The sequence below is a fragment of the Mixophyes fleayi genome, chromosome 8 (assembly GCF_038048845.1).
Source record: "Mixophyes fleayi isolate aMixFle1 chromosome 8, aMixFle1.hap1, whole genome shotgun sequence".
NCBI classification, from domain to species: domain Eukaryota; kingdom Metazoa; phylum Chordata; class Amphibia; order Anura; family Limnodynastidae; genus Mixophyes; species Mixophyes fleayi.
The window spans coordinates 2,630,979-2,647,718 of record NC_134409.1 but is presented as its reverse complement, the minus strand read 5'-3'; the positions used below and the strand labels follow the sequence as shown (position 1 = coordinate 2,647,718).

The 16,740-nt window shown below is 46.6% G+C and overlaps 1 protein-coding gene across 1 annotated transcript; it reads left to right on the top strand.

Moving 5' to 3' along the window:
* Nucleotides 1-4,806: 4,806 nt before the first annotated feature.
* Nucleotides 4,807-15,454, top strand: BEST4 (bestrophin 4). Its single transcript, XM_075183995.1, has 8 exons — nucleotides 4,807-4,961; nucleotides 6,404-6,732; nucleotides 9,756-9,910; nucleotides 11,935-12,012; nucleotides 12,400-12,546; nucleotides 12,913-12,993; nucleotides 14,464-14,618; nucleotides 14,974-15,454. The coding sequence occupies exons 1-8, from the start codon at nucleotides 4,810-4,812 to the stop codon at nucleotides 15,407-15,409; spliced, it is 1,533 nt and encodes a 510-aa protein (XP_075040096.1). The 5' UTR covers nucleotides 4,807-4,809; the 3' UTR covers nucleotides 15,410-15,454.
* The last annotated feature ends 1,286 nt before the right edge of the window (nucleotides 15,455-16,740 follow it).

Below are 16,740 nucleotides of genomic sequence, written 5' to 3'. Positions count from 1 at the left end.
AGTATACAACACAGAGCTCTGTCATCTGATAAACACTATACAATGTATTTAATCACAGTATACAATGTATCTAATCACCAGTATACAACACAGAGCCTAATAATCTGAATATGGGTGTATAATACAGATCACTATCTAATAACAATTTCAATAACAATGTCTGAAAATTGACTTTGATTTTCACCCTCAAGGTTATAGGAAGATAATTATGAAGCAGTGACTGGACAGCTTGTTTTTGAGTCTACAATTATACCTATGTGCAGGGTTTGTAGGGCAGGGGGTTAGTTCTTGCAGAAGAGGAAACATGATGTCCAGTCAGAGAGAAAAATATAAATATTGGAAAACAATTTTTATTTTTGCAGATCCGTATCATTATCTAGACAGCAAAACAGATTACAAAGGTCGGGAGGTCAAGGCACAAACTTAGGTGGGGTCCAAGAACCCCCCTCTCCCCCTCAACCCGTGGCTTGAATCACACACACATTCACACCCGTATATATGTATACTGGATAGTAGGTGGATTCCTCTTTTAAATAGTGTGTCAGCCCTGGACATCTATAAGTGGTGTTATTGTGTGGAAACGTCTAGGAGCAATACCAGCTCAGCTGCTAAGAGGATACCTCACTATCGCCCGACTTTAGTGCCCGACCTCACTATCGCCCGACCTCACTATCACCCAACATCAGTTCCCGACCTCACTATCGCCCGACATTAGTGTCCGACCTCACTATCGCCCGACCTCACTATCGCCCGACCTCACTATCACCCAACATCAGTGCCCGACCTCACTACTATCGCCCGACCTCACTATCGCCCGACATCAGTGCCCGACCTCACTACTATCGCCCGACCTCACTATCGCCCAACATCAGTGCCCGACCTCACTACTATCGCCCGACCTCACTATCGCCCAACATCAGTGCCCGACCTCACTATCGCCCGACCTCACTATCGCCCGACCTCACTATCGCCCGACATTAGTGCCCGACCTCACTATCGCCCAACATCAGTTCCCGACCTCACTATCGCCCGACATCAGTGCTCGACCTCACTATCGCCCAACATCAGTGCCCGACCTCACTATCGCTGGACATCAGTGCCCGACCTCACTATCGCCCGACCTCACTATCGCCCGACCTCACTATCGCCCGACATCAGTGCTCGACCTCACTATCGCCCAACATCAATGTCTGACCTCACTATCGCCCAACATTAGTGCCCGACCTCACTACTATCGCCCGACATCAGTGCTCGACCTCACTATCGCCCAACATTAGTGCCCGACCTCACTACTATCGCCCGACATCAGTGCTCGACCTCACTATCGCCCGACATTAGTGCTCGACCTCACTATCGCCCGACATTAGTGCCCGACCTCACTATCGCCCGACATCAGTGCCCGACCTCACTATCGCCCGACATCAGTGCCCGACCTCACTATCGCCCGACATCAGTGCCCGACCTCACTATCGCCCGACATCAGTGCCCGACCTCACTATCGCCCAACATCAGTGCCCGACCTCACTATCGCCCGACATCAGTGCCCGACCTCACTATCGCCCGACATCAGTTCCTGACCTCACTATCACCCGACATCAGTGCCCGACCTCACTATCGCCCGACATCAGTGCCCGACCTCACTATCGCCCGACATCAGTGCCCGACCTATCGCCCAACATCAGTGCCCGACCTCACTATCGCCCAACATCAGTGCCCGACCTCACTATCGCCCAACATTAGTGCCCGACCTCACTATCGCCCGACATCAGTGCCCGACCTCACTATCGCCCGACATCAGTGCCCGACCTCACTATCGCCCGACATCAGTGCCCGACCTCACTATCGCCCAACATCAGTTCCTGACCTCACTATCGCCCGACATCAGTGCCCGACCTCACTATCGCCCAACATTAGTGCCCGACCTCACTACTATCGCCCGACATCAGTGCTCGACCTCACTATCGCCCGACATTAGTGCCCGACCTCACTATCGCCCGACATTAGTGCCCGACCTCACTATCGCCCGACATCAGTGCCCGACCTCACTATCGCCCGACATCAGTGCCCGACCTCACTATCGCCCGACATTAGTGCCCGACCTCACTATCGCCCGACATCAGTGCCCGACCTCACTGCCCGACCTCACTATCGCCCGACCTCACTATCGCCCGACATCAGTGCCCGACCTCACTATCGCCCAACATCAGTTCCCGACCTCACTATCGCCCGACATCAGTGCCCGACCTCACTATCGCCCGACATCAGTGCCCGACCTCACTATCGCCCAACATCAGTGCCCGACCTCACTATCACCCAACATCAGTTCCCGACCTCACTATCGCCCGACATCAGTGCCCGACCTCACTATCGCCCAACATCAGTGCCCGACCTCACTATCGCCCGACATTAGTGCCCGACCTCACTATCGCCCGAAATCAGTGCCCGACCTCACTATCGCCCGACATCAGTGCCCGACCTCACTATCGCCCGACATCAGTGCCCGACCTCACTATCGCCCGACATCAGTGCCCGACCTCACTATCGCCCGACATCAGTGCCCGACCTCACTATCGCCCGAAATCAGTGCCCGACCTCACTATCGCCCGACATCAGTGCCCGACCTCACTATCGCCCGACATCAGTGCCCGACCTCACTATCGCCCGACATCAGTGCCCGACCTCACTATCGCCCGACATCAGTGCCCGACCTCACTATCGCCCGACATCAGTGCCTGACCTCACTATCGCCCAACATCAGTGCCCGACCTCACTATCGCCCGACATCAGTGCCCGACCTCACTATCGCCCGACATCAGTGCCCGACCTCACTATCGCCCGACATCAGTGCCCGACCTCACTATCGCCCGACATCAGTGCCCGACCTATCGCCCGACATCAGTGCCCGACCTCACTATCGCCCGACATCAGTGCCCGATCTCACCAATGCTCTTGTGGCTGATTGGATGTGACTCTCTGCAGCCATGTTCCACAATCTAGTTGAAATCCTTCCCAGAAGAGCGGGGGCTGTCATAGCAGCAAAGGGGGAACCAACTCCGTATTAATGCCCATGGTTATGGAATTAGATAATCAACAAATGCATATGATGTGTCCATCTATGTTTGGCCACGTAGTGAATATATTGTCTATAATCTTGGTATTGAAACATTTATATTTTTTAATAAATAAACTATTCACTTTCAGATCCAATGACTGTAAACTCTTCTTTCTCAATGGGCAACAACTTCCTATGGGTATTTGGGGCACTACAATACTTCCTCTATATAATATAGTAAGTGCAAGCCCCCGTGTTATAATGCCCAGTGCACACTTGGATTGGGGTCACCCCAGTTCCCTTTAGGAGTGTCAGAGATGGACATCAGAGTGTAAACATCGTTCCTCTGCCAGGGACTGAGGATAGAGTCAGAGAACATAAGATTATGAGTCTATAAATCAGAGGTGATCACAGTCCTGTCTAACTCCTGGTATATAAGGTCCGGAGCACACAGTGGGCTGGTTCTGCATAGATTGCTCCGTACACACAGGTAAGTCATGTATGACTGAGGCTGTATTCACATGGGGGGTTTGCTCCAATTTGAGCTGTTTGTTTTGATGAACCCAGAAAGCTGCATACATTGTATAATAGTGACATTGAGGGAAGACCCCATCACATCTCTGTGTCCGCACCTGAAGCCCTTGGAGATGTCACTTATATTCTTCCTGTGTCCTAGACAACAAAAACCCAGATTTAAAGCTTTGTTAGATGTGAAAACTGCCTGAAGAAAACCTGTGTTTATCACTGTATAGAAGTTACATAAAGATTGTAAATGATTTATAAAATTCTATAATAATGTGAAAAGCTGACGTTCTGCTGTGCGGCTCAGACGTAGTTGTGTAAGTGTCAAATTATTTAATGATTCAGACACTACCCAGAGTCAGGAAAACAGAAGGTGAAACTAGTAACATTTCAGGGAGCAGGAAAAGGGTAAAAATTTCTACAAAAATAGGGAAAAATATATTTAAATCAGGACATGGGGATAAGAGATAAAATATATGTGCTCAATGTTACTTTGTATTAGTTAGTTGTGGTTTTTTTAATGTTTCTTATATAATCAGCCGATAAGTAGAACTTTGTAAAATATGAGAATAGATTTTCAAGAGGTTTTATTGTCCAATATACTGAGATTGTCCAACAAACAATGAGATCTAATAAAATTATATACATTAGAGTCAATTACAGAGGAGTAAAAAACTTGTGCCCAAGACAATTGTTTGATGTTATTAGTAATTTCCTCTATGATCATTCATTAAAGATTAAATTATATCATGTATATGAAAGCATTAAAATGTATTAATTACCTGCTTATAAATATGTACAATTTCTGGGGAATGCAAAATAATTCTAGTAATGTGACTATATGCTTAGTAAAATAATAAAAGGAAGAGAATTAGCAAAATAATTAAGCAAGATAATTAATAAGTTAATAAGGGAAAAACAATGAGGAAGTATGGGATAAATTAAACATAAAATTCATACATACATTACAATCTTCTTATCTGACTCCTCCCTCTCCTGGAAGCCCCTCCCTGTTGCCAATGGCATTATACTCGAGTAAGAGAGAGGAGACAGATTCAACAACATTCTAGCAGTGTAAAAAAAAAAAATGGCTGCTTCAAATATAATTCATGCACAGTTCCTTTCTGAGGTCAGTCAGTCAGTCAGTCAGACAAATACATCATTATTTAGACAATGTGGATCGCGTGCAGGAGATTTTAAAGTGTTGATTGTCTTGTTTCCTGGCAGGTGTCAGGATGACTATTTCCTATACCCTGAAAGTGGCCAATGCCAGGTTTGGGGGCTTCTCCAAGCTGCTGTTCCGCTGGAAGGGAAGTATCTACAAATTACTGTACAAGGAATTCCTGGTCTTCATCTCCTTTTACGCTTTGCTGAGTGTTATATACAGGTGAGATTTCCACCATGTCTAATTCATTTCACACATAATCCTCATCCCTTTCTTTAAAGATCATAAGGAGATTTATCTGTCTAGCGTTGTGAGATTCTGCCTAATAGACGTCTAGTCAAACAGCTGCTATTCACTATGTATAATTAAATGTACGGACATTAATATCTGCTGCGTAACTTTTATATTTAAAACTGAAAATTTAAAAACTGAATTTTACTCATAGAGGAACAAATTAAAATACAGTTTCCAGAAACAGCTGCTGAGCAGATATAGGAGACTACAATCCCCAACATGACCTGACCTGTGGACAGGATGAGAATATGATTCTGCAGTATTGGATGCACTTATTTCAGTCAGTGGTAATATGTACATTATACACAGCATATAGGATATTTATATAGTAATACTGTACAGTGTCTGTTAAATAAACAATAAGAACTCATAAATTATGCAGACCAAGGCAAGTTGTACTGTGCAGGCTTCCAATCACAAGGAATAACAACAGAACTAGAGAAGTACTGTGCTCCAACATACGAACTAGGAACAGATACTGAGAATTATACCCAGTTTACATCCTGTACAGTTGCCTGTACATACAGCTTAATAGCAGATACTGAGATTTGCCTCATATTGTTGGACAATGGACATATATACGGAGTAATAACAGATACTGGGAATACACAGCTTTATACACAGCATGAGACATGGTACTGTGGAATTGTCTAGAGGTATGGAATAGGAAGAGATACTGAGAATTACATTCATTACACACAACATGAAAAGTGATACTATGTAGCTGTCCACAAGATGGGTTGTACTGTGCAGTTGGTCAGTGGTGAATACCGAGAACATTTTGAGGAAGAAGCTGCCAACACAACACAAGTAAGAGAAGTTATCTGACTTAAATGACAGTTTGATATTAGACTATAAAAGCAGTTACTTCCTGCGCCCGTTCCCACGGCTGTTCTACAAGTGTGTAAATGGTAACATCCAAACTCATCCAGCATGAAACAACATTGCACATTTATCATATATTAATTACATGTTTTACATATTTCCATGCATTTAATTTTGTACAGATGGGATTTGTGGGGGTTTAGGACCATTGAGAGCTATAGAGAGGTGATAGAGGGGGTTAGTATCCGCACATGGCCATGGGAGGAGGTTAGAGTCCGCATATGGCCATGGGAGGGGGTTAGGGTCTGCACATGGCCATGGGAGGGGGTTAGGGTCTGCACATGGCCATGGGAGGAGGGTTCACTTGTTTTCTTCCTTTAATTTCACTGCAGAAGTTAAGTCACTTAAACATTAACAAACACAATATAGCAGTTAGTTATGTGTAGCTGTTTATGACAACTCAGGGTTAGTGACGGGTGAGAACTGCTTGTAATTATGTTATTATTTTGCTATTTGTGAGGCTAATTAATGAGGTAATATTCCAGATATGTCCTCTACGAAGAACAGAAACTACTGTTTGAGAAGGTCGCCAGATACTGCAACCGATACAAGGACCTGATCCCCATCTCCTTCGTGCTGGGATTCTACGTCACCCTCATTGTCAACCGTTGGTGGGCTCAGTACACCAGCATCCCCCTGCCAGACCAGCTGATGTGTGTGGTGTCCAGCAATGTCCACGGAGTAGACGAGAGAGGACGCTTACTCAGACGTACCCTGATCCGATACGCCAATCTGTCATCAGTGCTCATCCTGAGGTCCGTCAGCACCCGTGTGCTCAAAAGGTTCCCAACGATGGAGCATATAGTGGAAGCAGGTGGGGAGAATAAATCCAGGGAAAATGTTCTTCAACTGAGTTGTCATAAAGATTCCTTAAAGATGTCCCCTTAGTACAGAAATAAGAGAGACTGGAAGAGGAGAGATAGCAGGAGAACTCCGGGGATTGTACATCTAATGCTTCTTTACAAAACTACAATCTCCACCTCTACCTTGTACCTTCTCAGCAAAACAGACTTGTATTGCTCCCGTCCCTTATAAGACAAACTCTCCACCTGATCCACTCTCCTCTCTGGACCACACTCTCCACCTGATCCACTCTCCTCTCTGGACCACACTCTCTACCTGATCTAGTCTCCTCACTGGACCACACTCTGCACCTGATCCACTCTCCTCTCTAGACCACACTCTCTACCTGATCTAGTCTCCTCACTGGTCCACACTCTGCACCTGATCCAATCTTCTCATTGGACCACACTCTCCACCTGCTCTAATCTCCTTTCTGGACCACACTCTCCACCCAATCTAATCTCCTTTCTGGATCACACTCTCCACCTGATCTAATCTCCTTTCTGGACCACACTCTCCACCTGAACTTATCTCCTTTCTGGACCACACTCTCCACCTGATCTAATCTCCTCATTGGACCACACTCTCCACCTGATCTAATCTCCTCTCTGGACCAAACTCTCCACCCAATCTAATCTCCTTTCTGGACCACACTCTCCACTTGATCTAATCTCCTTTCTGGACCACACTCTCCACCTGATCTAATCTCCTCATTGGACCACACTCTCCACCTGATCTAATCTCCTTTCTGGACCACACTCTCCACCTGATCTAATCTCCTCATTGGACCACACTCTCCACCTGATCTAATCTCCTTTCTGCACCACACTCTCCACCTGATCCTATCTCCTTTCTGGACCACACTCTCCACCTGATCTAATCTCCTCTCTAGACCACACTCTGCACCTGATCTAATCTCCTCATTGGACTATACTCTCCACCTGATCTAATCTCCTCATTGGACCACACTCTCCACCTGATCTAATCTCCTCTCTGGACCACACTCTCCACCTGATCTAATCTCCTTTCTGGACCACACTCTCCACCTGATCTAATCTCCTCTCTGGACCACACTCTCCACCTGATCTAATCTCCTTTCTGGACCACACTCTCCACCTGATCCAATCTCCTCATTGGACCACACTCTCCACCTGATCTAATCTCCTTTCTAGACCACACTCTCCACCTGATGAAGTCCAATCTCAGGACCATACTCTCTACCTATTTTGTTCCATTCCCCAAGACCATAACCAATACCAGCCCTTGTACCCTCTTATCTTGCTCCAGTCCCCTACCAGACACACTCTCCACCTGCTGTTCTCCCTTTTTGGTCCAGTCTCTCCACAGCTCCTGTTTTTTACGTCAGGACTGCACCCTCTGCCTGCTCCCCCCCCCCCCCCCATCTCGACTTATGGCCTCTGAACCAAAATTATTGTTTTACTACTATTGTAACTGTCAGTCATGACGGATTTACTGAAGAGGCCAGAAGAGATAAGATTAGTAACATAAACATGTGAGAACTTTGTTACAAAATATGTTGTTCATGAGTGGGAGGTTAGGAGGATATTGGTAGGTGGGAGGAGGTAAGTGTGCGGTAGTATAGTTGTGTGTATGTGGGGGGATGTGCAGGGTAGATAGGTTGGGATATTATAGCGTGTGCAGGAGATGTGACAGACAGATGTAATACACGAGAACTGGATATTACAGGGTTGGAGCGGGGGGATAAGTTAGCAAAATAAAAAAAATAGAAAGCAATTTAAAAAGAATTAATAAATAGCAAATGAACACAAGGATGGAAACACTTGTAGTAGATGAGATAATAGCTGAGAGAGTAGAGAGACAACACTAATGGGATAGAGTAGATCAATATCAAGTCCAATGTCAAATAGATGTAAAATAAATAAAATATCAAACTGTTTGGAGTGAAGGATTTGTTACAGACGCGTTTTGCAGACATGTGTGGCTTCCTCAGTGTCTTCTGTCTTCAAAATTTTGCTTAGAGTTGATGTAGGCACCTGTATGATGTTATCTAACTGATAGACACATAACACAGAGCAGCTTCAAATACAAATTATCACAACACACGATTAAGATCCAGATGTATAAAATTAAATCACAAGAATAGGTCACAACTGGGGGAGGAAACTCTGTCCACAATCTCCCCCCCCCCCCCCCATGGCTGGGAGTACCAGCCTCACTGCTCCATGCAGGTGCTCACAGACCCCCCTCGTCCCATGGACCCACTCTTTGAGATACCAGCACCACTCTCTGGTGCCCGGCTGTTCCCGCATAAGAATTTAGGGATTGGACATTATGGGTGCAGGTAACCCGGCCCGTCCCCCTCCTGCTCCAGTGCCCAGACAGAGCTGCCCCCCCCTCCCCATTACAGCCCCCTCTTGGTGCCACTCGTCATCAGTGTAAGTCATTATAAAAGAGGAAGCTGTGGGAAAGTGACCTCTGGTGTAAGGTGCAGTATCTGTGTCACTTTTATTCCATGCTGTATATTCTATTTGTCACCTCAGTTATGTTGCTGGAATTATTACAAGAAGATTTAATTATCCTGCAGATAATAATCACTGTTATCATATCCCTGCATTCATGCTGCAGTAATTCACCCAGCAGGGTGAGGGGTACCGAGATACCCTACACTATACCTTCTACTAGTGCACTATAAGATAGGTGGGAAAATGTACCTTTATTCAACAAGAGATCTATCAACAACAATTATACAACAAAAATCTCATATTTATATTTATTTTCCAAGTTCTGCATCCAAAGACAAATGTCCTATAATAGACATCCCCCGCTCTCTCCTCTGACTGTGCCCCTATATAATATACTGGGCAGTGCCCCTATATGATATACTGGGCAGTGCCCCTATATAATATACTATGCAGTGCCCCTATATGACATACTGGGCAGTGCCCCTATATAGTGGCACATCCCCTGAATGATGAGGTGAAGGAGGTAACACTGACGTCTGATATATTCCAGGTATCATGAGCCGCGAGGAGCTGAAGAAATTTGAGAGTTTGGCCTCAGACTTCAACAAGTACTGGATCCCCTGCGTGTGGTTCACTAACCTGGTGGCTCAGGCTCGGAGGGACGGGAGAGTGAGGGACGACATCGCCACCAAGCACCTCATTACCGTGATTACTCTTCACATACCGGCTAACTGCCCCGTGTACTACCCCACATACCTGCTAACTGCCCCGTGTACTACCCCACATACCTGCTAACTGCCCCGTGTACTACCCCACATACCGGCTAACTGCCCCGTGTACTACCCCACATACCTGCTAACTGCCCCGTGTACTACCCCACATACCTGCTAACTGCCCCGTGTACTACCCCACATACCGGCTAACTGCCCCGTGTACTACCCCACATACCGGCTAACTGCCCCGTGTACTACCCCACATACCTGCTAACTGCCCCGTATACTACCCCACATACCTGCTAACTGCCCCGTGTACTACCCCACATACCTGCTAACTGCCCCGTGTACTACCCCACATACCTGCTAACTGCCCCGTGTACTACCCCACATACCTGCTAACTGCCCCGTGTACTACCCCACATATCGGCTAACTGCCCCGTGTTCTACCCCACATACCGGCTAACTGCCCCGTGTTCTACCCCACATACCTACTAACTGCCCCGTGTACTACCCCACATACCTAACTGCCCCGTGTACTACCCCACATACCTGCTAACTGCCCCGTGTACTACCCCACATACCGGCTAACTGCCCCGTGTTCTACCCCACATACCTACTAACTGCCCCGTGTACTACCCCACATACCTACTAACTGCCCCGCGTACTACCCCACATACCTACTAACTGCCCCGCGTACTACCCCACATACCTACTAACTGCCCCGCGTACTACCCCACATACCTACTAACTGCCCCGCGTACTACCCCACATACCTACTAACTGCCCCGCGTACTACCCCACATACCTACTACCTGCCCCGCGTACTACCCCACATACCTACTAACTGCCCCGCGTACTACCCCACATACTTACTAACTGCCCCGCGTACTACCCCACATACCTACTACCTGCCCCGCGTACTACCCCACATACCTACTAACTGCCCCGCGTACTACCCCACATACCTACTACCTGCCCCGCGTACTACCCCACATACCTACTACCTGCCCCGCGTACTACCCCACATACCTACTAACTGCCCCGCGTACTACCCCACATACCTACTAACTGCCCCGCGTACTACCCCACATACCTACTAACTGCCCCGCGTACTACCCCACATACCTACTAACTGCCCCGCGTACTACCCCACATACCTACTAACTGCCCCGCGTACTACCCCACATACCTACTACCTGCCCCGCGTACTACCCCACATACCTACTAACTGCCCCGTGTTCTACCCCACATACCTACTAACTGCCCCGTGTTCTACCCCACATACCTACTAACTGCCCCGTGTTCTACCCCACATACCTACTAACTGCCCCGCGTACTACCCCACATACCTACTACCTGCCCCGCGTACTACCCCACATACCTACTAACTGCCCCGCGTACTACCCCACATACTTACTAACTGCCCCGCGTACTACCCCACATACCTACTACCTGCCCCGCGTACTACCCCACATACCTACTAACTGCCCCGCGTACTACCCCACATACCTACTACCTGCCCCGCGTACTACCCCACATACCTACTAACTGCCCCGCGTACTACCCCACATACCTACTACCTGCCCCGCGTACTACCCCACATACCTACTAACTGCCCCGTGTTCTACCCCACATACCTACTAATTGCCCCGTATACTACCCCACATACCTACTAACTGCCCCGTGTTCTACCCCACATACCCACTAACTGCCCCGTGTACTACCCCACATACCTACTAACTGCCCCGTGTACTACCCCACATACTTACTAACTGCCCTGTGTTCTACCCCGCATACTTACTAACTGCCCCATGTTCTATCCCACAAACCTACTAACTGCCCCATAGATATCACTATAAAACTCTCATTCCTGAAGGATAGTTTTCCTCTTACACCAGTGACAATCTTACAAATAAATACATTTATTATCAGAGATACAGAAGACTCAGATACGGAGATATGTGACATCTTTGTTCTTCATAAAGACTCTTTATAAACCTGTTCCCCTTATAGGAGCTGAATAACTATCGTGCCAAGTGCAGTCTGCTCTTCCACTACGACTGGATCAGTGTCCCACTGGTGTACACACAGGTAGGTTGCGTCTCCATATCACACAGAGAAGACGTAACACAGGAGGATATGGTACTGTGCACAGAGGACCTGGTTGCTCTGCCATAATTCCAGCTGCCTCAGTAAAGATCTCAGTGGTACAAGGCAGTATTTACCATACAGAATATTCAGCGCAGCTTGATCCACATCTCTGTACAATCAAATTATAATCAGACACATCGGTCACACAAACACACTTCCCCAGTTTGTCTGTGGACTGAGGGAGGAAACACGAAACTGGGGAGATCGATTACCTACCTCTCCCATTAGGCTCAGCTGGTCAGCCTGATTGGAGTTGTAGTTTGGAGGTAATGATGTCTGCCATTGGTGTATGATGTAGATGTTAAACATCAGTGTTGTCCCCCCCAGGTTGTGACAATCGCTGTGTATTCGTTCTTCGCCTCCTGCATCATTGGCCGTCAGTTCGTGCGAGACGAGGACAAGAAGGAGCCTCTGGACTTGTATGTTCCAGTCTTCACATTGCTGCAGTTCTTCTTCTATTCTGGCTGGCTGAAGGTTTGTTGTATTTTACATATAACTTGGGCCTCACATAACACAGGGAAATCTGCTGTGTTTATAAATCGGTCTTCTTGACACTTTCCTAGAAACATTTATCAATTTATATGGATATAAGTCACATTGTGCTTTATACTGTTATAAACAGTGCTGGCAGCTGCCATATCGTGTGCTTGGTCCAGGGAAGTTCAATGGAACAGTGCCCCCCAGTGGCCACATCATGGAATAGATGTTTAGTTGGGAGTTCCCTTGTTTATTCATTAAGTCACAGAAACAGAACAATTTCATAATAACTGTCTACACTGCCCGTCCATCAATAGACGTTGGGGGTTAATAATGTAACACATCAATCTTCTTATGTTCCAGGTGGCGGAACAGCTCATTAATCCATTCGGAGAGGATGATGATGACTTTGAAACCAACAGATTGATTGATAGGAATCTGCAAGTAAGAGTGACTTATAACATTTTATATCTATCCATCTATCTATATATATATATACATATAATTTATTAATTATTCCCAAGATACTGCTCGGGTTATCCACATTAATCTCTGACAGTAACATACTTCCTTCTTTTTATGCCTCTGCTCTGGGAGATCCCGGAGGTCTACCGGACAAGTGCAGTAGTGTGAGGACACGTTTCATAATGTTACAACACGCCCACTTCACAAGACGATCGGTTGGGATGCGGGAGGGTAGTCTACTCTTTCGGGAGTCTCCCGGGCATCAGGCTGTAATTATTATAGGCACCACTTATGTGCATGTGAACTTTATCACATTGGTGGAATACACAGAGAATTGTGCTTTTCTGCCACTAGAGGGTACAAAGTCCCAGTAAAAGTATAGGACGAGACGCGATCTATGTGCCGGAAAATTCAAGGCCTTTTGCAGAAAGAAAAAGGTTTTACATCCTCCTGCAAAGCCCCTAAAATGTGTTTCCTCCGCCTCTTTATCTCATGTAAATATTCCTGTCCCGTTGGTGCATGCGCCAAATCCGTACTCTGCAAGGAACGCATCTAATCTGCCCAGTTCCCACCATTCCTGACAGATGCTGCCATTTGTCTCTGCTTCCCTGTAAAACTGGGTGATTTCATCATCATCAATTTATATAGCGCCACTAATTTTGCAGCACTGTACAGAGAACTCACTCACATCAGTCCCTGCCCCATTGGAGCTTACAGTCCAAATTCCCTACACACACACACACACAGAGAGAGAGACTAGGGTCAATTTGATAGCAGCCAATTAACCTATCAGTATGTTTTTGGTGTGGGAGGAAACCGGAGCACCCAGAGGAATCCAACGCAAACACAGGGAGAACATACAAACTCCTCACAGATAAGGCCATGGTCGGGAATCGAGCTAATGACCCCAGTGCTGTGAGGCAGAAGTGCTAACCACTGAGCCACCAAGCTGCACAATAGTAAATGAACCTTACTGTGTCGTTAAGGGGCGTAACATTCAGCCGCTGGGGACCTAGCAGCGCCGTGGGCTGCTCCTCCACTGCTACCTATCTACCATAAAATGTCAGCCGCAAATAACCAAACCAGCGGATCTCAGCTTTGATTCTCAGGGACAGCAGAGAAGGGTTTTATGGCGTCTTGTGGGTGAGTAGATAGGTAAATTAATGGAGTATATGACTGTCCCATTATTAAACCCAAGGTATAGACTGAATACATGCACTGTTAAGGGTTCCCAGAGGTGTGCTAAACCAGGTACATCCTAAATACATGTACTGTTACCCGAGGAATTGGGAAAACACCGAACACTGGCTCTGAAAACTATTTTAGGCCTGAATCTCTTTGGGGAATATTCCCAGGTACCAAGCGCACCAGTGACAAATCTGCACTTCTGTGAGAACATCCAGAAAACATGTACTGTTCAGTAAACGCAGGCTTGTTTCCATCCAACAGGTCTCTCTCTTAGCCGTGGACGACATGTACCAGAACCTGCCGCCTATGGTAAAGGACAAGTATTGGGACGAGCCGGACATGCTGCCTCCCTATACCGTAGCCACAGCTTCTGAGACCCTGAAACCCTCGTTCATGGGCTCCACCTTCGACATGCGGTATGGAAGTCATAGATCACTGGTATCAGCTATGTGTCTGGATACATCTAGATACAGTTATTGTCCAGCACATATAACTATGTAACAACAGAAGTGATACAATGCTTAGAATCCTAATAGGTGTCATCACCAGAACAGCAACATTACTGATCAATTTGGGGAGTGGAGTGGATTGGGCCACTGTATAATGTCTGGACTGGGGTGGAACGAGATTATATAAATACATTCTGCACCGTCAGTAACTACATTACACTTTACTAATATAATCTGCTTTGTTGCTTTAGAATGATATAAATATAAAACATTTGGAACCAGACGACATTTCCATGTAACGTTGTCCCCCTTTCTCTCTCAGCATTGTAGGGGACTCGGAGCAGAGTCAGCAGGTGTCGGCCACGCCCATCCTCCCCCGCGCTCGCACCCCGATGCTCAGCCGCTTTCTCGGCAGCGCCGCTTCCCCCGCGGTCAGCATGAAAAACTTAATGGGCCGCGGGGCTCGGAATCACCACCTCGTTCGCTTCAGAGGGGATGGGTTCCCGTCTCCCAACCAAAATGCCCGTCACAGCGATCTTGACCCAGACGGGCGTATCGACGAGGAGGAGACAACCGAGGATGAGAAGGAAAGTAGGGCCAGCGAGCCACCGACGCCACAAGTTGTGCCCAGGTTCCCCCGTAGGCTGGAGGCCTCCGAGAAGCAGAAAAAGATGGAGCAGCCGCGGGTACCGCTTGTACTAATCACTGTGGATGAACCTTCCGAGGAGTCCTTGGACAGAGACGAGACGGAGGAGTAACGACATCCGTGTACGATGGTCAATAACCCTCTAATTACAGAGCCAGGAGCCCTGGAAACAAACTGCTCAGCGACATATTATCTGTATTGAATTGTTACCTTGTTATTGGTAAAAGCCCCACTGTAACTTAATGTTCCCAGATTGTGGGTTTATAACTGCGGGTACCCCGGTATGTGGTAGGGATATAGCCGGTGGCCTTTTGCAGACTTGTTACTCTAGATATATATGAGCTAATTCAGTTTATACCCCTATGTTTATTTTCTGTTATTCTACACCAAGCCTGGCTAACCCATAGCTCTCCAGGCGTTGTATGAAACTACAAGTCCCAGCATACCCAGCCAGCAATATGCTAGTTATCAGCTAACAAAGCATGCTGGGGCTTGTAGTTTCACAACCACCGGAGAGCCACAGGAGGCCAGGTCTGTGCTATGCTCTCTAATAAAGTATATATGACTATGTTATAGATTGTAAGCTTGCAGGCAGCACCCTCTCACCTCTCTGTCTGTATTTCCCAGTATTGTTTTATTGCTGTGCTTGTTCCCAACCGTAAAGCGCTACGGAATATGCAGGCGATATATAAATAAATGTTGACGTTATATTTACTGTTTCATTATTATCAATAACTCAGGCTGCGACTATATACCGACCTCGTTCATTTATCCTGAAATACTCAGTAGTAATATTACTTCTGTACCTGTAACATGTTTTGTTTGTTTCCAAATGAGATAGACAGATTGAGCAGACATTCTAATAGTGTAAAAAGAGAGGTGGTACCGGTTAGTGTACCTTTGAGGAGAAAAAAAACAAAAAACAAAAGTTAATTACCCCAATATTAGATCATACATTAGCCATTGTCTATGCATTTCTACATATAAGAGTCATCACATTTTGTTTTTATAAAAATAAAATCACAACTGTTGGGGATAATGATAAATGCAGCTGTGTGTGGATCTACTATGGCAGTGTTCAGGGAACAGGGGGTAAATTACCCCAAATGGGGTAAAAATGAAATTCCTGGGGGTAATGCTACCGATTCACATACTGTCAGTTGGATTGTAGACCCCTTTAAATGTGAAATTACTGTTGTACCAGAAGAGCCTCAAGCATGGCAGAGGCACTTATTGAGCTTCGATGCAATAATGAAGCACGTATTACATTTGAAAAACAAAGCAGATCTGTCATATTTTTGGATGTAAACAGCTGCAAAGGCATCAAAATTGCACATGAGGAGGCAGTCAAAAAGTTGCTGCCTTTTGCAACAACCTACCTTTGCGAACAAGGATTTTCCACTCTAACGAACATAAAAACAAAGCAGAGAAATCGATTGCCCC